Here is a 27,021-nt window from a genome sequence, read left to right as displayed (position 1 = left end):
AGCAAATCGAATTCAACGGCATATAAAAAGAATTATTCACCATGATCAAGTGGGATTCATTCCTGGGATGCAGGGCTGGTTCAACATTCGCAAATCAATCAACGTGATACATCACATTAACAAAAAAAGAGAGAAGAACCATATGATCCTGTCAATCGATGCAGAAAAGGCCTTCGACAAAATCCAGCACCCTTTCTTAATAAAAACCCTTGAGAAAGTCGGGATAGAAGGAACATACTTAAAGATCATAAAAGCCATTTATGAAAAGCCCACAGCTAACATCATCCTCAACGGGGAAAAACTGAAAGCTTTTTCCCTGAGATCAGGAACACGACAAGGATGCCCACTCTCACCGCTGCTGTTTAACATAGTGCTGGAAGTTCTAGCATCAGCAATCAGACAACAAAAGGAAATCAAAGGCATCAAAATTGGCAAAGATGAAGTCAAGCTTTCGCTTTTTGCAGATGACACGATATTATACATGGAAAATCCGATAGAATCCTATTAACTTTTAAAATCTCAGATATTCTAGATTTTCCTTTACATTCTAGACATTCCTTTTGGTTCTTCTTCTCATTTCAATTTTTCTACTGAATTTCTTGTTTACTCCTTGAGTTCTCTTAAGTCCATAAAATATGCATAATAATTGCTTTTAAAAAGTCTCTGTCAGCTAATTCCAGCATTTGAGTAAAATGGGGTCTGCTTCTATTGATTTGTCCTGATTTTGGGTCACATTTTCTTACTGTGTTGCATTATTTATAATTTTTATTATATGGTAGACATTATGGTTGATTCTTTTTAAGAAGTCTGGCTTACACTGTCTTCTCTAAATGATACTGAGTTTACTGCCAGGAATTAAATTATCGGCAGACCTACTTCACCTTTGTAGGCATGGTTTTATGCTTTGTTAAGCTGGGGCTATTTCAATTTTTCCTTCATTCTTATGAGTGACTCTCAATTCAGTGTGTGATCATTACTCCTAATGGTTGACTCTTCTAAGGTCTCTTCTGAATGATAAATGAACTTAGGAACATTTACCCTCTCTGGTTGGGATGGAACTCTGACGTATTCCAGCTCTGTCTGACCTCTCTTCTTCTATTCAGTTCTCAGACTCAATTTGCTTCATGCAAGAACAGCACAGTCTCAGTTAAGGATTTAAGGGAACATACCTGTTGATTTATGTCCACACCCTTTGCTCAGTTTCCTTCTGTTGGCATACTGTCCCATAAATCCCAGCTGCTTCAACAGCCACAAACTCCAATCTCTTCCTTCTCAAATCAGTGAGACTGCCACTTTTCACTCTCCACTTGAGCTCCTCATCCACACAAGATGGGCAGGGAAGTGTCACCATGAAAAAAGCCAGTGTAAAACATAGGGTTCACCTTACTTGTTTCTCTTCTCATAAGACTCAAAGTCCTGTACTGCTTTTTGTCCAGTGCCTGAAAAGTTGACCTCATATACTTTGTCTAGTTTTATAATTGTTAAATGTGAAGAGATAAGGCCAATACCAGTTATTCCAGCATAACTGGAAGCAGAAGCCCCTGATGTTAAATTTTAAACTTCGGTTATTGTGTGAAAACTGCATGTATGTAGCAAGTAACTATATACATGTTAATATAAATGTGCATTTTAATGTGCATTGTTGCACAGTTAGTGTTTGATCCAGAGGCTTAAGGATATGATTCTTGAGTATCAACTATGTAATCTAGGTAACTTTTGCTTTGCAAGGATTTGGGTCCTTTTCTATGTTGTGAGTATAGTAATATTGCCTGCTCCATGGTATTGTGTGGTTATTAAGTAATGTACAGAAAGCACTAAGGACAGTTCATTTCATATTATAAATCTACATAATAATACTATTCTTCCTACATTATATATGAAAGTATCTAAAATGTGACCAAAATATTCTAACAGTAATTATTTCTGGGTAACATTTATTTGACTTCTGTAATTTCACACTCTTTACATTGAATATATATCTTTTTTTCATGTGGGGGGAGAGTTCATTTATTTTGAGACACAGAGAAAGAGAGAGAGCATGTGTAAGGGTGAGCAGGGTAGGGACAGAGACAGAGAGAGAGACAGAGAGAGAGTCCCAAGCAGACTTCACGCTGTCAGCACACAGCCCAACACAGGGTTCGATTTTATAAAACATGAGATCATGACCTGAGCTGAAATCAAGAGTCGGACACTTAACTGACTGAACCACCAGGTGCCCTGAATATGTATCTTTTCATAATCAAAAATAAATATTATTTTATTTTAAAGTTTATTTATTTATTTTGAGAGAAAGAGAGAGAGAGGCAGAGAGAGAATCCCAAGCAGGCTCCACACCAATGCGGAGCTCCATGCAGAGCTTGAACTCATGAAACCGTGAGGTCATGACCAGAGTCAAAACTAAGAGTTGGATGCTTAATCGACTGAGCCACCCAGGTGCCTTCAAAAATAAATTATTATTTTAAAGGACAACTGACTTCCAGAAGATCTGATATTAAAAGCTCCTAAATTAGCTTATACTGCTAAAGGCTGCCAACATTTTTCCAGAGAAAAATTAATCTTTGTTCCAATTTTTTTTTTCTTATCGGGAGGGCAATAAACAATGAAATAAGTTGACAGTATACACATTTGAACATTCAGGGGAAGAGAGAACTAAGAATGCAAAATCGTGAAGCCATTAGAAGACCAGTAATGAGCACATAGGCATTTTCATGCCTTTCCCCCCCTTCCCACAAACTGAGAATTATTTAACACCTGATTATGAGAAACAATGATACAATTTAGAAAATAAACTTATAAATGTGTATATTATGATGGCATTTCTCTTTATGGTTGGAAAGTTTATATTAAACAAAGATAGCATTTCCAAAGGAACAACCATGTTTGTTTCTAGGTGGAATAATGAGCAAATAATCTGAACTTTATCACACACACACAAAAAAGTTGCTTCTGGGGTGCCGGGGTGGCTCAGTTGGTTAAGCAGCAACTTCAGCTCAGGTCATGATCTTGCAGCCCGTGGGCTGGAGCCCCGCGTCAGGCTCTGTGCTGATAACTCAGAGCCTGGAGCCTGCTTCGGATTCTGTGTCTCCCTCTCTCTCTCTGCCCCTCCCCTACTCCTGCTTGCTCTCTCTCTCTCTCTCTCAAAAATAAACATTAAAATTAAAAAAAGTTTTTTTAGTTGATTCTTTAAGTTTTCTTTAAAAATTGTTTTATTAAAATTTTTAAATCTTTATTTATTTTTGACAGAGAGAGAGAGAGAGAGAGAGAAACAGAGAGAGTGGGAGACCACAGAATCTGAAGCAGACTCCAGGCTCTGAGCTGTCAGCACAGAGCCTGACACAGAGCTCGAACTCATCAACTGGGAGATCATGACCTGAACTGAAGTTGGATGCTTAAACGACTGGGCCACCCAGGCGCACCCCACCTTTAATTTTTTTTTATCTTTATTTTTGACTGGAGGGGGGGCTTCTTTGATTTTTTTAAAATAGGTTTTTGAATTTTCTTTCAGTTAAAAGCTTTTATATTGGAGAGTAACCGCTCACATTCTTAATTTTCTTTATCAAAATAGAGTGGCTAGGAGTTTATTTGGTCCTTGGTCCTTTTATGTTTAGACTATATATGAGCAGAGACACCTTTCTTATCTTAACTACTACTTTCAGTAAAAGACGTCCTTAGCCACGGAGATGTAGGGATCAGATGGTATCAAAATCTTAACAATTCTGCTTGAAAAAGTTTCAGACTATCAACATCAAAAGTCCATAAAAAAAAGATAAGAACACCATATTGTAGCCTGAAAAAAAATTTCTCCCCTTCCTCTCTTGATATTTTTGCTTGTTATTGGATATGGATTCTCTGAATTGTGAGAAGATAAAAGAATGCCTTAAAAAAAGAACTCATTATAATATGAAAATGCGTATAGCTTACACAAGCTTTGGAAAATATTTACTTCTTTGAGCTAGTCTTGGAATGCTACATATCTTACTCCCATGATAAGTCGGCATTCATGAGGCCAATAAAATCTTCACGTTTCTACAAACCAGGTATCACCTTCGTTATACCACAGGACTTATGGATGTCAATGACTGTAAGTCAGGGAGGCAGTAACATGGCAACAAAAACAAATACATATAAAAAAATCAGAAGTTCCTAGATTTTGATACTTTTTTAAAAAGTTTTGATACTTAAAAAAAAGTTTTAATATTTCAAATTGCTGAAAATAGTTTCTTCAAAGTATTAGAAAAATTTGAATGTTACAGTGTTCTTTTCTAATGAGGGTACTGTCTTTAAATGCAAGATTCTTTTTAACACATTGGGGGTGATTTAGTCTCATGTGGCATTTTCTTTTGAGAAAGTTGTTTGTGATTTTTTATTAAAAAAAAAACTTTTAATGTTTATTAATGAGAGAGAGAGAGAGAGAGCACAAGCAGGGGAGGGGCAGAGAGAGAGGGAGACACAGAATCTGAAGCAGGCTCCAGGCTCTAAGCTCTCAGAAGAGCCTGACATGGGGCTCAAACTCATGAACTGTGAGATCATGACCAGAGCTGAAGTCAGATGCTCAACCAACTGAGCCACCCAGGTGTCCCCTGTTTGTGTTTTTTTAAAGGAAAGGGAAAAAATTAGAAGTAGGACTTAAATATCAAGTGGAAAGTATTTTTTGAAATAATTTCCATGTATGTAGAACATACCTAGATGAGACATTTATGACAAAACACTAAACACTTTAAACCCCCAAGGCCAAATTCCCACGATCTTACTTTCTTTTTCACATGTACTAAATCTCATGGGCTAGATGGAGACAGGAAGGGAATTGGTATAAAAGTGGTATGAATTATAGTAACAAATCCTTTTTCTATCTCTAATCCTTTATGAGATACACTGAGCACTTCACAGGGGTTATTTTACCTAATCTTCACCAAACTCTTGACCTAATCTTCACAAAACCCTGTAAGTGTTGCCAAATTCCCATTTTTCTGATGGTGGGTCCAACATTAGAAAGTAACAAGTTATTTTCTCAAATCGTAGAATTAGTAAGAGGCAATGGTGAAACTTGCATCTAGGATTACCTGCATAGAAAGCTCATGTATGCTGTTTTTATTTCTAATATTATATATATTCTCTTCCATACAATTAATTTCATTAGATTAATTTAAATTTTGTTTTACCATATATATAATACTCTACATTAAATTCCTGAAGTAGACTATATCCAAACAAATGTAGGTAATTAAAAAAATAAATATGACAGCATTTAAAACATGAAAAACAGCTGGCCTAAAAACACCCTTCTGACAATTCCTTAAAAAGTAAATTTTAAAGAAATTAAAAATTTACATGGAATTTTATGTTTATAGTCTCATATAAGTAAATTCATTCCATATTAATTTCAGTCATTGAATCATCTGTTGCAGAAATAAACCAAAATGTTAAAAAGTAAAATAAAATCTCTTAATTTAATTTACCACCTTTAAAACACTGTCATATTTTTTTCTTATTGTGTTCTTTAGTGCATGTATAAAAGCATTAGAGCAATTTGAAAAATATTTTTTCATTATTGTTAAGAATATTTTCTGAAATTATAAAACGTGACTATCAAAAAAAGAAAATCATAATATTTTCATTCTAAAAGAAATTCATATATATAGAACCAGTTTAAACATTTCAGATTTTGAAAAATGTATTTCTAAAAAACCTTAAAAAATCTTGAATGAAGCTTTACTTTGCAAAAATTGTTTTCTGATATTGAAACTAATTGACAAGTCTGTGATCACTATTATTACCGTGTATTCAGTATTCAACTTCAACAATTTTAGCTTTCTATTTAAGATGGTTAAATAAGATGTCAATGATATTGTAACATATAGAAATCTAAACAGATTACTGTGAGTTATACAAGAAGTTTTAAACAATTCAGAAGAACAGTTTTAATACCTCTTTAATGTCTTTTGGTTTTGATGTTAAAATGTAAATAACTGCTGAGTTAATAACATTCTGTTGCATATTTTCAACCACAAAAAAAATACAATAGAATATTGACTTTGTACCACTTTCAAATGGCTCTTACAAAGAGTACACAATTAATTCAAATTCAGTCAAATTCTATTAAAATCATTACCACAGCTAAACAAATCATCCTGAAGTATATAACACCACCATTTTATTAAGTATTTGAAAGAGGAAAGTTTATTTCAAAAACAATAAAACCCTAATAATAATACTGATTTTCAATTTGGTTGTGATTTGTTTATACAATGACTTAATGTAAAACCATCAAAATTGTGCTGTTTCAATATTTTCATAGTTATCAATATAGTTGAAGAGTTTTTAAAGCCTATAAATTTTTCAACACTTTTAAGATTTTATTTACACAGACGCATGTAAACATACAATACAAATTTATAGTTCTTATATATCTCATTTTTGATTTTCCCTCCTATTCCTGCTCTCAGCTCAGCTTTTGCTAGTGAACATTCATGTGTATGCACAAAATATTTTTCTTTTCATCCTAGAAGTTATATATTTATATGGAAGAAAAGACAGTGGAGTAATTTGTTCTATATTCTTAACGAAATCGTATCGATGTCTGCCCTTGCTTAAATATCCATGTTAAAAATAAAAATATAATGCTTTGTATTGGCTTGCAAATACCCTTGTAACTTTACTTCCTTCCTCTTCAAGTCTTTGATTGTATTATCTTGTGGGAAACGTCAATATTTACTCTAGTAGGTATTTCCAAAGCTAAAGAAAGCTAGGTTTTTTTTTTTCTGTGCTTATAACTAGACAAAATGTATGTGGGGTTGGAGGATTTAAATTTATTTGGAAGGAAAGGTTCATCTATAAATTCTAGTGTCCTTTCTCAAATATTCCTGCTGTTAGGCACGACAAATAAAAATAAAAGCATTTTCAGAGAATATCCCATTTTTTTCCTACAACATCCCCATGTAATAGGAAGGCTGATATTGTTACCAGCGTTTATAATTAAGTACTGGTAGCTCAAGTGACAAAAGGCAACATGCAACATGAGGGCTGGAGCTGGTCTTAGAGTTTTTTAGCTCAGTGCCTTGGCCAGAGACCACATAATCACATCATAAATGTGGCTGACACCTTTGCAAGATACTCAGTGAAAAGCTATGGCCTAAATATGAAAAAGCACATTAACTTATATTACTGTTATATGTCAAAGAACTTGTAACTTATTTCAAAGTGAGAAATATGTATGAAACAACTTACCTACAAGTATACTGAAAACAGCTATCTCTCAAATAAAGGAATTTTCACACAGTTATACCACTGAGATGAAGGACAACTGTCAATAATTTCCTTGTGGGTTTAGATTTTATTTTCAAACTATTGACTTTAGTCTGCTATGTTGATCTACTTCTACCACTGGAAAAATTTTTTTTAAGAAAAAATAACATTTCTTATTAAATGCCATAAATCATGTAGGGTGATGTATGTTTTTGGTGGCATACAAGCTTATATTTATTTAAAAGGCAACCTCTACATGTAAACACTGGCTATCATTTGTAAATATTTCAATATGTTGTTGGAAATGAACACAAATGAAGAATAAAGAAAATGAATCACAAATGTAATTCCAAGCATGAAACAAGTACTTGTAGAAGACAGTGAAGGGGGCTATAAATCACATCTAACAAAAGCAAAGTAAGAATCCTAAATAAAAGTTTAATAGAATAATATGATAAAGCAGAATCTCAACAAAGCCATGTCCTCAGGACTATGCTAGAATCATTTCATAACACGTAATTTTTCTACTCTAGCAGTTCGCTTTTCAAGTGCTCCTAAAAAATATGATATCAGGAAGAAAGACAGCAATAATTAGTCATACAAACTACAGTAACCAAAGCTTCTTAGCAAGACTTTTCCTTATTTTCAAGAGACATTTCAAAAGAGCTAGGTTAACTCAGAAGCCTCTATTCCATGTTATTTTTATTATAAAAATCATACTTTCTGCAATTTTATTTCTCTTGCTTCAGGATATCTTAGATCAAACGACAAAAAAGTTCATTGACCATACCTTCCAGATTAGAGTTTCTCATTGTATGTTGTACAGATCACCTGCAACAGAATTTGTTGAAAGACTGAAGGAAGAGCATTCCTGTTGGAAAATGGTGATTCATGGGCTGTATTCAAATCTAACAAACCAAAAATTGAGGACAGAGGGAACTGGAGATTGTACTTAAAATAAGCTACTCAGATGATTCTTAAGCAAACCAAATCTTGAGAATCATCCCTGAATAGTTAATACTTCATGAAACATGCCCAGATTTATGCAAACTTTAACTCCCAGGGATGTGCAGAGTCATGTAATAAGTGGAGAAATTCATAAACCTATGAATGAATTGATCAATAGACTAACTGAGAGCTGAAGGAAAAACCTACAAATTGTTTGGTTCTATGTAGATGCCAGTGTGCACTAGATTCACCATTCTCTCAAAGTCCAAAGAGGTCAAGTAATTAGAAAAATATAAGACACAAATAATCCTAGAGCTGTACATTAATACAAACTAGCACTGTTCACATAGCAGGTGCATGATATTTGCTGAATAAAAAAAAATGTGTCTGAGTGGATTTTCTCAAATGTTGTCACTGTAATCCAGAGAGACAAACAGTGCTATTCAACTCCACTTAGACAACACTTCAACCTGATCCCACTTGGCATTTGTGCAAACAATGATGGCTCTAAAGCAAGGTGACGTTAGAATTCAGCAATATAGGACAAAACTCTATAGCAGAGGCATTTCATAGAATCTCTGTTACAATACATCAAATGGTTCAACAGGAGTTAATACGTATTATTTGGCATGTGAAAGATATTTTCATACATCTGTGTGAAGTTCTAGTTTTTCAATTATATTAATTCATTTAGTGAACATTTAAGAATATATGTGTAGATTTTCTATAATGTTTAGGTAATTGTGGTCATCAATTGCAGCGTAATTACTGGAATTTCTGAGAATATTCTGTATTTAAAAATGAGAGCTACTGAGATTGAGGTGATGTGGGTGTTATTTTATTCAGTATGTTCTAGATTTAGGGCACTGACTTCACTGGTGCTCAAAATCGTTATACCCTAACACCCCACAGATTTGGAATATTTTAATCTCTAATATGTACTAATGCCATATTAAGTTATTTTAGTACTATGCTGAATGAATTTCTATGCAGCATTTAAAGCAACCTTACATATAATATAAATTTTGGAAAGTCTTTGACTTTTTAAAAGAATCTTTTCTACAAAGAATCTTCATTTTAAAGTGACAACTCTTCCGTTGTCCTGGTATTCCCAAATACCAATATCCAAAGGAAACAAAGTTTATGGTGTATGCTTTAGACTATTTCACATACTTAATAACATTAAAATATAGGTATATAGATAGGTAGGTAGATAGATTTTTTTTTAACATTTAAGGCCCTCTCCCCTTTTTTTATCCAACATCATTGAATGACAGCATCCATTTTTCATTAAGTGAAATGCCTGTTTCTATTAATTAAGTGAAATGGATGCTTTCTGCTAAGAAGCCTCCAACTGAAAAAAAAAAAAAAACGGAACAGAATATGAATGTTTACTTTATAAATATTGGTCACATGCAAATTGCATTAATGCAATGAGTCTCTCTTGAAAATTAAGTTTATATGTTACATAGTTTGATAAGATATTGGGGCTTTAGAAATTCATAATTTACTGTATTCTGCAGAGAATACCAGTACAATTATACTTGTTCTTAATTACTAAGTTTAAAGCAAATAAAGTATACTTACAATCACCTTGCTTATTTTTGGTAATACAATGTTAGTTTTAATTTTTATATGATATGAGCTAAGATCAGAAAGTATAAATCATGACTAATGCTGTTTTCCTTTTGTAGCATCTCGGAAATTTGATTTTTATATATTTGCCTCATCATCAATTCTGAGAAAGCCAAAAACAATTTTTTTTCTGTAATATCCTATACCAAAATATGTAAGAATAACACTTGTGCCTTTCAAATAATTCTGATATTTTCAAATAAGTATAAATTATATTCATGGTAATCAAGCACATAACTGCGATTAGCTTTTCATCAGAAATAAAATGAAAAATGCATATAGTGAAAATGAACTTACATTTACAAGTTGAAATATCTTTGAAATTAGTGAAGTTCCTCAAATTTTCTGTGAAAGTTAGTGGAGTAAAAGATAATATATGCATTTTTTATAAATCTCTTGCTGTACCATTGCAAATTCTCTCTCCATTTTTGAAAAATAATTAATTTTAATAACTTTCAAAAATATGCAAATTTAATAATCGTGATCATTAATTTCCAGCAGTTACTAAAATATTTCAGAATATCTTATATTTGAAGCTGAGAACTACATATTTAAGGTGAGTTGGCAGATATTTTATTCTATGTCTTCTGCAATGAGAGCACCAATTTCACTGGTGCTTAAATTTGTTAGTTCTTAAAATTCCAGAAATTTGGATATTTTGTTCTCTGGTATATATTAATTCCATATGAAGCTACTTTTGTGCTATGAATTTACAAATAGGATTTAAAGCAATCTTACAGTAAATATTTAATCTACTTAAAAACTTATAGATGCCGTATGTACTATATTTTCACATGTCAATATACTGGGAGTAGAAATCTAACAACATACAATTAAACAACTGTGGAGAGTTAAATATTAATCAGTATGTATTAATAATGCTAGATTCCTTTACAAATGAATTAAGGTAAGAAGTTTTACTGACCTCTACCTCTTCAACTAAAAGGCTCTTTTCCCCCTTCCCCTTCAACCAATTTTACTTAACAACAATCCTTTGTTCCCTTAACATTAACTAATAATTATACTTCTCATTTAATTATCACTTCACAAAGAATACATACTACTTTTCATGCATATAGATTTTTCAGCCAGTTAATCCCTGATATAGAAAACAAGTTAAGACAATGAAACCACATAAGCTATAGCAAACTCATTTCTATACAATGTTGCAGATGTGCAAAAGATATTGTAAATAGTCTCTTGCCTTTTACAATGACTCTATGTACTAAAATTTGATTTCAAATAAATTTTCAGGAACTCAGCATTTGTATTTTCCTCAAATATATACATATAATATGCTTTTCTAGGATCAGGGTTTCAAAAAATATTGTCTTAAAATTCTTCAATAATAAACAAAATTATGAAAATCTAATATTAAAAGGACTTGAAAAGTAAGTATTATAGTTTCTAAATTGATTTATCAGTATCACATCAATTAATTAGTGTAGGACTTGAAATCTAACAGAATATTAAGAGAGACATACATGGCTATTGAAGACGTCAAGTCTTAAAACTGAATAACTAAATTATCAATTTATTTTATACCCATATTCATCCATATTAATAGTTCATCCATTACTACATCATGACTGCAAAAAATTTGTAACTTACATCAACTGAAATTTTTCATGTACACCTGGTTTGATTTCATATAAGAGATGAACCATCAACTTAGATACAGGCACATGTAACATTGTAACTCATGAATTTATGCACACTACTTTTGAAGAAAATTGAGTCTCTATTTTAAATATATATATTTTCTAAATGATTGAATGGATAAGTGTATTTGCGTCTTAAAGACAAATATTTCATATCTAAATAACGTTTTACGTAATTAATGAACTTCTGGGTACACAATCGTTCAGGTACAATTTTCTGCTACATGACCTTTGTTCACTGAGACAATGGGCCAACAGGATTGCATATGGCATTATTTCGGAGGACAGCCTGGCACACTTGCAACATTCCATGTTATTGCAGACAAATCTCATAATCTAGAGACCAGCATTAGTACACTACCAGTTGCCTATGCTAAGATATATGGAGTTCCATGGAGAAAGCCCAAACTGTCAACTAGTTTTCATTCTTCACTTCGCTCAGACCACAGGCTACAACGTCTAAATGAAAAAAAACCACGAGGACCAGCTATTAATGGCTCACATTAGATAGTCTCAAAAACCCAACCCTCTGGTCTTCAGCTTGGGAGACTAGAAACTTTAAGGAGCTGAGATCTAGGATGTACCAGCACTGACACCTGAGTTTCCTTAAAGAACCCCTCAATCGTCACTGAAGTTTATGATTTCCTCCACTCTAACATGATACTCCCGATGCTATCAGGAAATCCAAAGTGATTCTGAGCATGCCTAGATTTCTTCAAAAGATTATCTTTGCAAGGTAAGTATAATTTCCTTCCTGTGGATATCAACTGATCAAGAGCCATCAGTCACGCAATGGATGGAAGAGAGAGAGAACAATACCTGTACAATTCAATGTCAATGTACCAAAAAGCCAACGTTGATGTTATATGAACAACGTCTTGGCCCTGCCAGTGACAGTCACTGTTCAGGCCTTGCCCCCTTCACTGTTAACGACCAAAGCAAAGGAACAATTTACAAGCTCAGTCATGGAGCACAACTGCAAAAGAGTCCATTCGTACAAGAGCAAACCTACAAGGCTAATGACTACACTCTGCCTGCTGAATTTCCATCCACTTGTCCTCTAGGACTCAACTCACTGCTAGAATCAGCTTCTCTATGAAACATTCCCTGATCATCATCCTCTACCTCTGCATTGTTATCCCTATTTAAACTGTGTGCTTAATCACATTAGCACCTGTAGCAAGAACTACATGAATGTAGTTACATTTTTTATCTCAAACACTAAGAAATGCAAAGTTCCTGCAAACAGAATCCATGACTGTTTTATTATGATCCTAGGACAGAGCTCAGTGCCTAGCATGAGGTCAAGTGCTTCAGGCAAATGTTTCAGAAAAAAACATTTCCTGAATTGAAGTTGGGGAAGGTACCACAACATCTGGCATATCTGCCACATCAATGATTTGGAGGTGGGGAGATGAGATTCCTTGAAAAAAAAATACTCAGACTTAATTGTTCTTAAAAAAAAAAAAAGATGAACAGCATAAAGTGAAAATGCCATGACAGTCTCCTCAATGCTGGAATGAATTCAGTATTATCAGACAACAGTGATGAACCTGCCATCATTGAGTAAGTAACACCTCTGTAGGTATATGCAAGGAGACATATCTTTTTTTTAAATCATAGTATTTTGCTGCCATAAACACTTAAAACCCAGGAAGCTCATTTAGAAAAAAAAAATTTTAAATGTCTGTATGTTTCTGAGACTCCTTATTCTATGTTAAATTTATTTGCAGTTTTTGAATGATTACATTATTTATTCACTTTAGTATATGGTTACAAAGTATTCAAAAGTTATTCTAATTATTTAGGATAAAAGGAAAGTTCAGTTAAAAAAAACTACTATCCAGAGATTTATGGTGAAATAAAAACATACATTTACTTCATTTAAGATATAAAGGGTTCCCTACATATACAACACTAATAAGGTTTTCATGAAAGTAACGAGCCTATAAAAACACTGAAATCTTGCAATCTTTCCTGTCATTTATGGAAGACACAAAACACTAATTTACTATCTGTCCCTTTAAATTTTACTCTATTTTTCTAAAACATCCTTGAAACAATAGGGGACACTTTGGAATGAGGGCTGAAATATGTATTTTGGATATATTTTATAGACAGAAGATGTGATCAAGGCAATCATAATCAGAGAATAAAGCAGACAGACTTGAATTTTTATCACAATTGCACACAGAATAAAGCTTGATTAAAGAGTCAGAAGGTAAAGTGCTGCATATACAAAGACAAAATACAGTCTAATAAATACTTCACATGCTTAGGTCATTTCAACTTCATTCTTACATGCAACTTCATGAAAGTCTAATGTAAATAAAATATGTGTTAAATGGTGTCTTTCCCCTAGGACAAAACTATTCAAAAACCTTAAAATCTCTAAATCACTACACATTTTTACAATGCCAGAGAAGAAGAGAAAGAGAAATTATTAATTTTTAAAATTACCCAGCAATTCCATTGCATCATCTTCATTATCAATATCTTCTTCTGTTACAGATGGGGTAGGGCTATGGAGAGACTCAAAAGAATCTTGAGAGAGCATTGCTGCCAGAAGTTTCTTATGTTGCTGTTGCTGCTGTTTTAATCCTTTAGTCTTGGGCTCCACCTTTAAGCTGAAGAAATATTTAAATGTTAGTTTTCAATGATGACAACACTATCAATTAGCTGTGGTAAATAAAGAAAATCGGCAACCAAACTTTCATTCAATTTTTTGCTATGCAAAATTATAGTCATATTAGTAAAATTTTTCCCAAGGATGAGGGAAATATAGACTATCTTCTTTCCTAGACATCCTTTGGTACCTCATAAACAATCTTCCAAGTAGGTATTGGTGAGAAACATGGCAAACTGTAACTCCTGCCCCATTTAAGGGAGGAGGTGCTAATCAGCCATGTCACTATTAAAGCCCACTGTTGATGCATTTTTTTCTGATTTTTTTAAAAAGAGGAGGCAGAAAGTCCAGATTATTATGTAAAAATCCCTGATCTACAAACAAATGCATGTCAAGCAAAACACATGTAACGGGATAACTATTACACTATCACAAGACTATTTTAAAATGAAAACGCTAGTTTCTATAACTGAAATAACTTTCCTCACTATTCCTATCGGGCTGCCTAGATGTGGGGTTAGGATGAGGTAGAAGAAAAGATGAAACCAAAATTGTCAATTAAATGTTTCTCAGTTTCTTTGAGTTTAAAGAGTCTTTGTAAATTTGGAGGAGTTTCTTTGTCATAAAGCCACGCTCCTTTGGGTAAATTCTGTCTTTCATGGTTCCCTCTTCCCCAACTTCTCAAGACAGTATCTGACTGGACAACTTACAAGTCCAAACAACAATCACATATAGTTAAAAAATTGTTCCAAAGTTCATCTTTTCTCTATAATCCAATTTCTTTTCATATTATTGCCCAAAGGAAGGAAAAGGCAAATGTCTCTTCATGAAAGAAAAACACATGATGTAGAGGAAATCTCTCCCAGGCAAGATGAAAAGATAACCTTTCTAAAGGTATTCAGAAGGACAGCCCATAAGGCAAGTGGGTTACATGCCTGGTCCCCACTGCCACCAGGCCAAAATGTAGAAGGAGTATGGTAAAAAAACAAAAATTAAGAACCAACCAGATAAAATTCATGGCACAGATCAGAACATTTCAAGTTGTCTTAACAGCCGTACTAGGTTCGACATTGTCTAAGAAGAGGATGGGAACAGCAAAATGACTTTGTATGTCATCAGTGGGCAAAGATCAATCAGTCCCACCCCATTGGTTCACCTGAAAGTTAGGGTGGATATGAAAGAGAAGGTCAGGGGAAAGAGGGGCAGAGAAAAACCTTTTGTTTGTCCTGGTTAATGCTAGTTAATAAATGTAGAAGGAATGGTAGAATCAGAAAATCACCATTTCGCAACCACCAACATAGTAACTGTTCAGGCAAGGCCCATCAGTGGATACTAATGCCCTTTGCTGAAAGATAGTTGGGGGGAGATGGACTGTCAAAAATCTCAAGGTGTTTTTAACAGATTACCAACATTTTTAATTGATTTGTTTTGCTTTGAAATAATTACAGATTTACATGAAGTTCTAAGCAATGATACATTGAGATCCTGTGCACCCTCCCTTTCCACAGTTTCCTTCAACAGTATCATATTCTAAAACTACTGTACAATAGTTTTCTGACAACGGTACAATTCTCTAGTCTTACTCAGATTTCCCATTTTAATTGTACTCATTTGTGTGTGTATGCCTCTGCGTGTGTATTTAGTTCCCGATATTTTTAGTATTTGTGTAGATTTGTGTATCATGTATCCACCACCAGAATCAAGAAACAGAACATTTCAAACACCACAAGGTGCCCTCATCCTGCCCTTTTCTGCCACTCCCACCAGACTCCATACCCCCTTTTCCCCATCCCTAACCTCTGGCAACTACGAGTCTGTTCTCCATTCCTACAAGTTTCTCATTTCAAGAATATTATACAAAGGGTATCTATGTAACCTTTTAGTATTTTTTTCAGGCAGTCTAATTACCTAAGGATTCATTCATGCTGTTCCATGTATCAAGAGTGCATTCCCTTTCTTTGCTACGGCATGCATGTACTTCAATCTGTCTAACCATTCACATATTGAAGGACATAGGGGTTAAGTTTTTTGGCTATGAACATTCATATACTTGCTTTTGTGTGAAGATAAGTTTTCGTTTACCTGAGACAAGCTTGGTATTTACATGTTTAGTTTTATATATAAAACTCCCAAACTGTTTTCCAGAGTGACCAGAACCTTTACGTTCCTGGAAGTGTCATCAGTTGAACAGAAGGACTGGGGAGGAAGGATAGAGGTTTGAGGAGACAAGACAAGGCATGCAATCGTCATTGAGGAGTGTGGACACGTGAACAGACTGGATGAACCCAGAGTATCTTTGGGCAGGACCAGTGACCTCCTAGAGTTTGGTGGTCATGGATTCATAGTGATACCAGCTGGTGTGGCCATGTGTTCTTCTCCCTGTGCCAGTTCAGCCATGGAATAGTCAGAGTTAGATTTAAATAGGGTAGAGTTTTACCACATAAGTAAAACAAAGGAAAAGAGAGGTAAGGGAAATAGGGTTATACCCAATAAATAGATAAGAATAATGGGCCCAAACCAGAAGCTGTATGAGGAGAAAAATGAGGAAAACAAGGTGGATGAGGGGCAAGAAAAACTGAGTGGAACCAGTATATCTAGGTCCCAGTTAAAGTTGGGTACTAGTGGGAACAAACTAGAAAGATAGGAGGTATAGTCAGAGAGTGAAATACCTGAAATTGACACTATGGGTTAGCACTTAATAATAATGAGGCTTAGATATGACAGAGAAGATAAGTGACTAAAGTAGGGTGGAATTCAAGATCAGTGGTGAAGAGCAGACTAAGGAAGGAGAGGCTAGGTTTGGGAAAGAATCACTAATGTGGATACTAACTTCACCAAGATAGGGAGGGGGCTGGGGAATGTGACAATGAGCCAGATGCATGCATTATTTAGGAAAAGAGGAATGACCTGGGATTTGGTAAATGATTGCTATGAGAGGTGGTGTAAGATTAGCATGTTTGGAAACAAGAAATACAGAACTGGAGGGTTTTTTAGGGGGAAAGAAGACAGCAAGATCTGCAAGCAGGAAAGGGGAGCAAGGATGACACCTTCCTCTTTTCCAACTCCATAACCTATAGACTACAGAAGTGAAAACTGCACCATTAGAGAGAAAAGAGTACCCTGCTACTGGGAAGCAGAGCTCGTAATGCAGACAAGTGGTGACTGAGATGGGGAAAGGTGGGATTAGGGTCCTTCTGACAGCATGTAGGGTCCTGGGCCCCCTCTACTCTGGACTTCGAACCTAAACCTGAATGATAAGGGGATTCTTAGAAGTCCTTCCTGAAGGGAGGTTGCATACAGCACTGAAGTGCATGGAATTTGGAGGAAGACAGACTGGCTCAGCTACTTAATAGTTGTACAATCTTGGGACAGTGACGTAACTACTCTGGGATTTAGTTTCCTCCTTCCTAAATTACAGATAATAATGTTTTCATGAGGATGGAATGAATTAAGAGATATAAAGCACCTGGAGCAGTCACTAAATAGTAATTAATACCATTATGTGTTCAGAGAATACAACAGGCAGCATCCTGGATATCTGCATGCTTCCTTCAGCAGTATCATCCCACAGAGAAGGAAACGGAACCACAAAGAGGCTTTATGAAAAAGAACAACAGTTGATACTTCAATGAGGTGTTAATATACTCCAAAACTCCATTTTACTTTGGTTTAAAAAGATAAATTCTAAACCAGATCAATGGGAAAAGGATGGCTTAAAGTGGCCACCTGCCTCCCTCAGCCTCTCTCTCCAGGTGGAACCTTCCTTCCCGTCCTGATGGCCTGTATTCTGAATTACCATTTGTTCTCTTCCTCCTGACCCCACCCTTCCCTGGGTGCCTGACCCTGCTGCATTGCATTTTATATGCTTGTTTCTGGACACAGATTGGTATTAGTTTTATCTGACCCCATGTGCTTGCTCTCTTTGGTGGAAAAATGGATTATTCCTGGGGGGAGGAGCCAAGATGCTGGAATAGCATGGAAGTTTTTTGTGTGTCTCATGTCCATGAAATACCACCAGACCAACAGTAAACTATCCTACACACCTAGAAAACTGACTGGAGGATTAACACAACAATCTGCACGACCTGAACCACAGAATTCAGCAGGTACGCAGCGCAGAGAAGTGAACTTGGGGAGCAGAGTGAGGAGGTGCAGGAAGGGAGGTGCTTTTTTGAGCTGAGAGAGCTCAGTTCGGGCGGGGGGAGGGGCGGAATACGGGAAAAGCACCCCTCCCCAAAAAGCAGCTGGAGAGAAAGTGGAAAATTGGAAACAGTCACAGGGACCAAACTAAAAAGGGAGAAAGGAGAAAGGAGAGGGTTTAAATTCCATTAAGACTGTAAACAAGGGGAGCGCAAAGGCTGCAACTCCGCAGCTCGATACCTGGTGGTGCTCTGGTGGGAGGGGAGAATCCCCAGGAACAGAGTAGGGTCCGGGAGGTTCTCGGGACACACGGGGAGAAGCGGAAGGACATTTGGTAGAGACTGTTGAAGCCACCTGGTCCCAGCAGACCTCAGAAAACAGCCACATTCGCTGGTGCTGGAACAAGGTCCTTAAGGCTGAAGCCTGGTGTCAGATGTGTGTTGTGATTTTCCATCATCCCTGAAATGCGGCTGCTACAGTATCTCGCGAACTCTTCCTGGGGCGGGCTGGCACCTGGCCGTAGTCTCGGGGCACCGGCAGCAGCAGGGTCTAGCAAGCGTTCCTGGGTGCAGCTGATATTTGGCCAATGCTCAGTGAGACCCTCCCACAGACGGACGGAACGGGTCAAAGCCGCAGTCCTTCAGAAGTAAGGGGCCGGGGAAAACAGCCACATCTGAGACAAAACTCGGGAGAAAGGTACTGCCTGGGGCCTGGTCACAAAGGGTGAAAAAGCAGGAGTAGACGAAAGCTGAAGACAGGACGGGTGCGTGATTGCTGACCCAGGAGGACAGGGTAGCTGGGTGGTGCCATTTTGACGGCTCCCGCACATGCACACACGCACCTACCAGCGCCGCAACAATCCAGCCCAGCAGGATAGCAGCGCCATCTATTGGAAAGCGGAGCCATTACACTGAGCCCCACCCGACTGGGCCAGCTTCCCTCCTCAAGAACACAAGTCTCACCACCAGCTTAGTTTATGGACTATGAAGCGCTACATAGACTGACTTCTAGGGGAAAATGAAGTAATTTCAGTCCTACTTCAATCTGTTAGCAGGTCCACCTATTCAATGTTCTTTTTTTTTTCTCTTTACACTCTTCTTTTTCTTGAATACAGAAAAAGAAAAAACTCATTTTTATTTTCAATTTTTATTAAAAATATTTTTCTTTAATTTTTATTAGTATATTTTTTACTTTTGTGTAAATTTTTTCAAATTCTATTTTACTTCCATCCTTTTATTTTAGTCTACCGAGGTGTATTCACTTTTTCAAATTCTCAAACGATTTCCTTTTTTTTTTCTTTTTTTTTTGTTTCTTTTCTTTTTCTTGAATACAGAAAAAGAAAAGATTCAAATTTATATTTAATTTTCATTGATTTTCTTTAATTATTTTCTACATCATTCTTTACTTTTGTGTATATTTTCTCAAATTCTATTTTACTCCCATCATCTCATTTTAGTCTACTTCAGTGTATTCATTTTTTCAAATTCTCAAACTATTTCCCTTTTTTTCTCCCCCCCTTTATTTTTTCTCTAATCTGTCAAACCACTTTCAACACCCAGATCAAAACACACCTAGAATCTAGCATCATTTATTCGATTTGTGTGTGTGTGTGCGTGTGTGTGTGTTTAATTTCTTAATTTTCATATTTTTCTAATTTTTACTTTAGTAATTTTAATTTTTCTACCTCATTAATTCCTTTTCGTCCTTCAAAATGACAAAAAAAGGAATTCACCCCAAAAGAAAGAGCACGAAGAAACAACAGCCAGGGACTTAACCAACACAGATACAAGCAAAATGTCTGAACCAGAATTTAGAATCACGATAACAAGAATACTAGCTGGAGTCGAAAATAGATTAGAATCCCTTTCTAAGAGATAAAAGAAGTAAAAAATAGCCAGAATAAAATTAAAAATGTAACTGAGCTGCAATCATGGATGGATGCAGTGGCAGCAAGCATGGATGAGGCAGAACAGAGAATCAGTGATATAGAGGACAAACTTATGGAGAATAATGAAGTGGAAAAAAAGAAGGAGATTAAGGCAAAAGAGCACAATTTAAGAATTAGAGAAATCAGTGACTCATTAAAAAGGAACAGCATCAGAATCACAGGGGTCCCAGAAAAGGAAGAGAGAGAAATAGGGGTAGAAGGGTTATGTGAGCAAATCATAGCGAAAAACTTTCCTAACCTGGGGAAAGACACTGACATCAAAATCCAGAAAGCACAGAGGACCACCATTAGATTCAACAAAACCAGACCATCAACAAAGCATATCATAGTCAAATTCACAAAATAGGCAAGGAGAGAATCAGGAAAGCAGCAAAGGAAAAAAAGTCCCTAACCTACAAGGGAAGACCTATCCACAGAACTTGGCAGGCCAGAAAGGAATGGCAGGATATATTCAGTATGCTGAATCAGAAAAATATGCAACCAAGAATTCTTTATCCAGCAAGGCTGTCATTCAAAATAGGAGAGATACAAAGTTTCCCAGACAAACAAAAATTAAAGGAGTTTGTGACCACTAATCCAGCCCTGCAAGAAATTTTAAGGGGGACTTTCTGAGGGGAGAAAAGAGGAAAATATATATATATATATAAATAAATAAATACCAAATGCAACAAAAGATTAGAAAGGACCAGAGAACACCACCAGAAACTCCAATTCTACAAGCATCATAATGGCAATAAATTCATATCTTTCAGTACTCACTCTAAACGTCAATGGAATCAATGCTCCAATCAAAAGACATAGGGTAACAGAATGGATGAGAAAACAAGATCCATCTATATTGTGTTTACAAGAGACCCACTTTAGACCTAAAGACACCTTCAGATTGAAAATAAGGGGATGGAGAACCATCTATCATGCTAATGGTCAACAAAAGAAAGCCAGAGTAGCCATACTTATATCAGACAATCTAGGCTTTAAAATAGACAGTATCAAGAGATGCAGAAGGGCATTATATCATAATCAAAGGGTCTATCCACCAAGAAGACCTAACAATTATAAACATTTATGCACCAAATGTGAGAACACCTAAATATATAAATCAATTAATCACAAACATAAACTCATCGATACTAATACCATAATAGTAGGAGACTTCAACACCCCACTCACAGCAATGGACAGATCATGTAATCAAAAAATCAACAAGGAAACGATGGCTTTGAATGACACATTGGACCAGATGGACTTAACAGATATACTCAGAACATTTCATCCTAAAGCAGCAGAATATATATTCTTCTCCAGTGCACATGGAACGTTCTCCAGAATAGACCGTATACTGGGACACAAATCAGGCCGAAGTAAGTACAAAAAGATTGAGATCATACCGTCCATATTTTCAGACCACAAGGCTATGCAACTCGAAATCAACCACAAGAAAAAATTTGGAAAGGTAACAAATACTTAGAGACTGAAGAACATCCTACTAAAGAATGAATGGGCTAACCAAGCAGTTAAAGAGGAAACTAAAAAGTATGTGGAAGTCAATGAAAATGATAACACCACAAACCAAAACCTTTGGGATGCAGCAAAGGTGGTCCTAAGAGGAAAGTATATAGCAATCCAGGCCTTCCTAAAGAAGGAAGAAAGATCTCAGATACACAACCTAACCTTACACCTTAAAGAGCTGGAAAAAGAACAGCAAATAAAACGCAAAACCAGCAGAAGACAGGAAAGCATAAAGATTACAGCAGAAATTAATGCTATCGAAACCAAAAAAAAAAAAAAAAACCAGTAGAACAGATCAATGAAAGCAGAAGCTAGTTCTCTGAAAGAATTAACAAAATTGATAAACCACTAGCCAGTTTGATCAAAAAGAAAAAGGAAACGACACAAATAAATAAAATCAAGAATGAAAGAAGAGATCACAACCAACACAGCAGAAATAATAAGAGAATATTATGAGCAATTACATGCCAATAAAATGGGCAATCTGGAAGAAATGGACAAATTCCTAGAAACATATACACTACCAAAACTGAAACAGGAAGAAATAGAAAATTTGAACAGACCCATAACCAGTAAGGAAATCGAATTAGTAATCAAAATTCTCCCAAAAAACAAGAGTCCAGGGCCAGATGGCTTTCCAGGGGAATTCTACCAAACATTTAAGGAAGAGTTAATACACCTATTCTCTTGAAGCTGTTCCAAAAAATAGAAATGGAAGGAAAACTTCCAAAATCTTTCTATGAAGCCAGCATTACCTTGATTCCAAAACCAGGCAGAGACCCCACTAAAAAGGAGAACCTAGACCAATTTCCCTCACGAACACGGATGCAAAAATCCTCAACAAGATATTAGCCAACCTGATCCAACAATACATTTAAAAAAATTGTTCACCACAACCAAGCAGGATTTATACCTGGGATACAGGGCTGGTTCAATATCCACAAAACAATTAACGTGATTCATCACATCAATAAAAGAAAGGACAAGAACCATATGATCCTTTCAACAGATGCAGAGAAAGCATCTGACAAAATACAGCATCCTTCCTTAATAAAAATCCAAAAGAAAGTAGGGACAGAAGGAGCATAGCTCGAGATCATAAAAGCCATATATGAACGACCCAATGCTAATATCATCCTCAATGGGGAAAAACTGAGCTTTCCCCCTAAGGTCAGGAACAAGACAGGGATGTCCACTCTTGCCACTGTTATTCAACACAGTATTGGAAGTCTTAGCCTCTGCAATCAGACAGACAACACAAAGAAATTAAAGGGATCCAAATCGGCCAGGAGTAGATCAAACTTCACTCATCACAGATGACATGACACTCTATATGGAAAACCCAAAAGATTCCACCAAAAAACTTCTAGAATTGATTCATGAATTCAGCAAAGTTGCAGGATATAAAATCAGTGCACAGAAATCGGTTGCATTCCTCTACACCAACAATGAAATGACAGAAAGAGAAATCAAGGAAACGATCCCATTTACAGTTGCACAAAAAACATAAAATACCTGGGAATAAATCTAACCAAAGAGATGAGAAATCTATACATTGAAAACTATAGAAAGCTTATGAAAGAAATTGAAGAAGACACAAATAAATGGAAAAAGATTCCACGCTCCTGGATAGCAAGAACAAATATTGTTAAAATGTCGACACTACCCAAAGCAATCGACATATTCAATGCAATCCCTATCAAAAAAATACCAGCCTTCTTCACAGAGCTAGAACAAATAATCTTAAAATTTGTATGGAACCAGAAAAGATCCTGAATAGCCAAAGCGATCTTGAAAAAGAAAACCAAAGAAGGAGGCATCACAATTCCAGACTTCAAGCTACACTACAAAGTTGTAATCATCAAGACAGTATGGTACTGGCACAAGAACAGACTCTCAGATCAATGAAACAGAATAGAGAACTGAGAAATGGACCCACAAAGCTATGGCCAACTAATTTGACAAAGCAGCAAAGAATATCCAATGGAATAAAGACAGTCTCATCAGCAACTGGTGCTGGGAAAACTGGACAGCAACATGCAGAAGAATGAACCTGGACCACTTTCTTACACCATACACAAAAATAAACTCAAAATGGATGAAAGACCTCAATGTAAGACAAGAAGCCATCAAAATCCCTAAGGAAAAAGCAGGCAAAACCTCTTTGATCTTGCCCTCAACAACTTCTTACTCAACACATCTCCAGAGGCAAGGGAAACAAGCAAAAATGAACTACTGGGACCTCATCAAAATAAAAAGCTTCTGCACAGCAAAGGAAATAATTAGCAAAACTAAAAGGCAACCGACAGAATGGGAGAAGATATTTGCAAATGACATATCAGATAAAGGGTTAGTATCCAAAATCTACAAAGAACTTATCAAACTCAACACCCAAAAAACAAATAGTCCAGTGAAGAAATGGGAAAAAGATATGAATAGACACTTCTCCAAAGAAGATATCCAGATGGCCAACCGACACATAAAAAAATGCTCCACATCACTCATCATCCGGGAAATGCAAATCAAAACCACAATGAGATACCACTTTGCACCTGTCAGAATGGCTAACATTAACAACTCAGGCAACAACAGATGTTGGCGAGGATGTGGAGAAAGAGGATCTCTTTTGCACTGTTGGTGGCAATGCAAGCTGGTGCAGCCACTCTGGAAAACAGTATGGCGGTTCCTCAAAAAACTAAAAATAGAACTACCCTAAGACCCAGCAATTGCACTACCAGGCACTTATCCAAGGGATACAGGTTGTGCTGTTTCAAAGGGACACATGCACCCCCATGTTTATAGCAGCACTATCAACAATAGCCAAAATGTGGAGAGAGCCCAAATGTCCATCGATGGATGAATGGATAAAGAAAATGTGGTATATATATATATATACACACAATGGAGTATAACTCGGCAATCAAAAAGAATGAAATCTTGCCATTTGCAACTACGTGGATGGAACTGGAGGGTATTATGCTAAGTGAAATTAGTCAGTCAGAGAAAGACAAAAATCATATGACTTCACTCATAGGAGGACTTTGAGAGACAAAACAGATGAACATAAGGGAAGGGAAACAAAAATAATATAAAAACAGGGAGGGGGACTAAACAGAAGATGGGGAACAAACTGAGGGTTAAATATGGAGAACAACCTGAGGGTTATGGGAGGGATTGTGGGAAGGGGGATGGGCTAAATGGGTAAGGGGCCCTAAGGAATCTACTCCTGAAATCATTGTTGCACTATATGCTAACTAATTTGGATGTAAATTTTAAAAAATTAAAAATAAAATTAAAAAAAAAAAGATTATTCCTCTCTTAACCTACCTTCTATGCTTCTTTAGTTCACCACTATAGCCTCGCAGGCAGAATCTGTGCCCTTTCTCTTGTCTCTAGGCAGAAATTAAAGGACTCTCTTTGTATTAACGTCCAGGTTGTTGAAGAGATCATAAAAAGTTTCACACTTCATTGTCGCATTTTGGCTTACGCATAAGAGTTCTGTTTTTTTTTTAATGTTTAGATGTGATGCTTTTAATTTTTTAACGTTTATTTATTTTCGAGAGAGAGACAGAGCATGAGCAGGGGAGGGGCAGAGAAAGAGGGAGATGCAGAATCCGAAGCAGCTTCCAGGCTCGAGCTGCCAGCACAGAGCCCAACATGGAGCTCAAACTCACAAACCATGAGATCATGACCTGAGTCGAAGTCAGATGCTTAACCAACTGAGCCACCCAGGCGCCCCTATGTGAAGTTTTCATAATTACTTTAGCAGACACTAAGTGTTTTATATATATATATATACATATACAGGCACTGTGGGTGCTGAGCTGCAGAAATAAAACACATTTCCTTGTCATTCTACTCATCTGAAAGTAAATACCTGTACTTTGAATCTAAGATGTTCTTTTTCATATTGGTCTCACGCAGTATCTAGCACATTACCTTGTGTTAATGCTCAATAAATAATAAATCCGTTTTTCTTTTAGACTCAATTTTTAAACACACTAAATAAAGTAAGAATTAATTTAAGCAGATCTATAGGAGTCTTCCAACTTGAGAGATACAAAAATCCAGGAAATATATTGGTAGTGAAACAGGATAAGGAAAAATATGTAGATTGGGCTGTCAAAGATGAGGAACAAAGGGCAGATTATAAATGTGTAATTCCTATTCAACAGCCAACAATGACCAAGATCATTTTCATAAAGGTTGAAGGAAGTGTTTCCTTTAGTCTTATTAAAATACATGGTTTGGTCATGAAGACAGTGCTAGGCTATGAATCCCAGACACTGATTACGTGTTGACTGCCTAGGAAGAGTCCACCTATGAGTCTATGATTCCACAGGTGACTAGTAATGAGTTTCATAAAAGAATAACTTGAGTTAGGATATGTATTTCCTAAAGAAATAAATGAATGAATTCCTAAATAAATGAGAAATAACAAATTTTTAACTTATCAAAATGCCCTATCAACATTCTGTAATAAATGTGTGATTTAGTTATATGCCATTTTGGCTTTCAAAAAGAAATGAGTGAGTCATAAGATACATTTGTTTTAGATATTTTTAAGGCTTCTGTTTTTGATTCCTTTGAAAGATTAATTTTCCATTAATCAACATTCTTTCTGCTTAAAATTTACATTAGAATATCCCTAAATTACTAAGCTTGACTTAGTCTCTAACATATATATTGCATAGTTTCTATCATGTCTACAACAGCTAAAATCTGACAATATTAAGGTTATTTCTTTGTTCTTGGACTTCTCATGAAAAAGAGTGTCCTTTGTCCATTTTCTTCCTTCCTATTCTGGTTTATTTTCCATCTTGTCACTTATCACTGCTTGAACGTATGGTACATATTTTTATATTTATTTACTTGTTTATTATTTGTCTCTTGCTGCCAATTGAGGAAGCTCGAAGAGGAAGGGAACACTTTCAGGCTTCATTAACAGATATCCCACAAGCAATTATGAGCTTTAATGAAAAGAAACATTTCTTAATGGAAAGTGAATTTAGCTTTTTAAAAAATATTTAATATATATTTCTAAGTTGTAAGATTTTCTATTCATTTTATGGCATATTTACCGTCTGATAGCAATGTTCACTTAACAAAGTCAATTTACCAGATCTTATAATATGTATTGATATTCTTGTTTTAATAAAGTGATTCAGCTCAGAGGAGTTTCATTAAGCTTTCAAGGCTTGATAAGCCTATTTACAAATGCATATTACGATTTAGCTAGTAATTTTAGGAAATCCATTACCCAGCTATTGCAACGTTTAATTAAAATTATATGTTTATTACATTCAATTTTT

At 35.6% G+C, this 27,021-nt stretch overlaps 1 protein-coding gene across 1 annotated transcript in view; it reads right to left on the bottom strand.

Annotated features, from left to right (window-relative positions):
* Nucleotides 1-27,021, bottom strand: part of CF2H8orf34 (chromosome F2 C8orf34 homolog) — a 413,397-nt gene that overhangs the window by 224,413 nt on the left and 161,963 nt on the right. The window contains 1 exon segment of the mRNA XM_043601164.1: nt 13,947-14,113. Within this exon segment, the coding sequence (XP_043457099.1) occupies nt 13,947-14,113 (167 nt within the window).

Source organism: Prionailurus bengalensis, chromosome F2 (assembly GCF_016509475.1).
Source record: "Prionailurus bengalensis isolate Pbe53 chromosome F2, Fcat_Pben_1.1_paternal_pri, whole genome shotgun sequence".
Lineage (NCBI taxonomy): Eukaryota > Metazoa > Chordata > Mammalia > Carnivora > Felidae > Prionailurus > Prionailurus bengalensis.
Note: the sequence above shows the minus strand (reverse complement) of the source record. Positions and strands in the feature narration are given on the sequence as shown.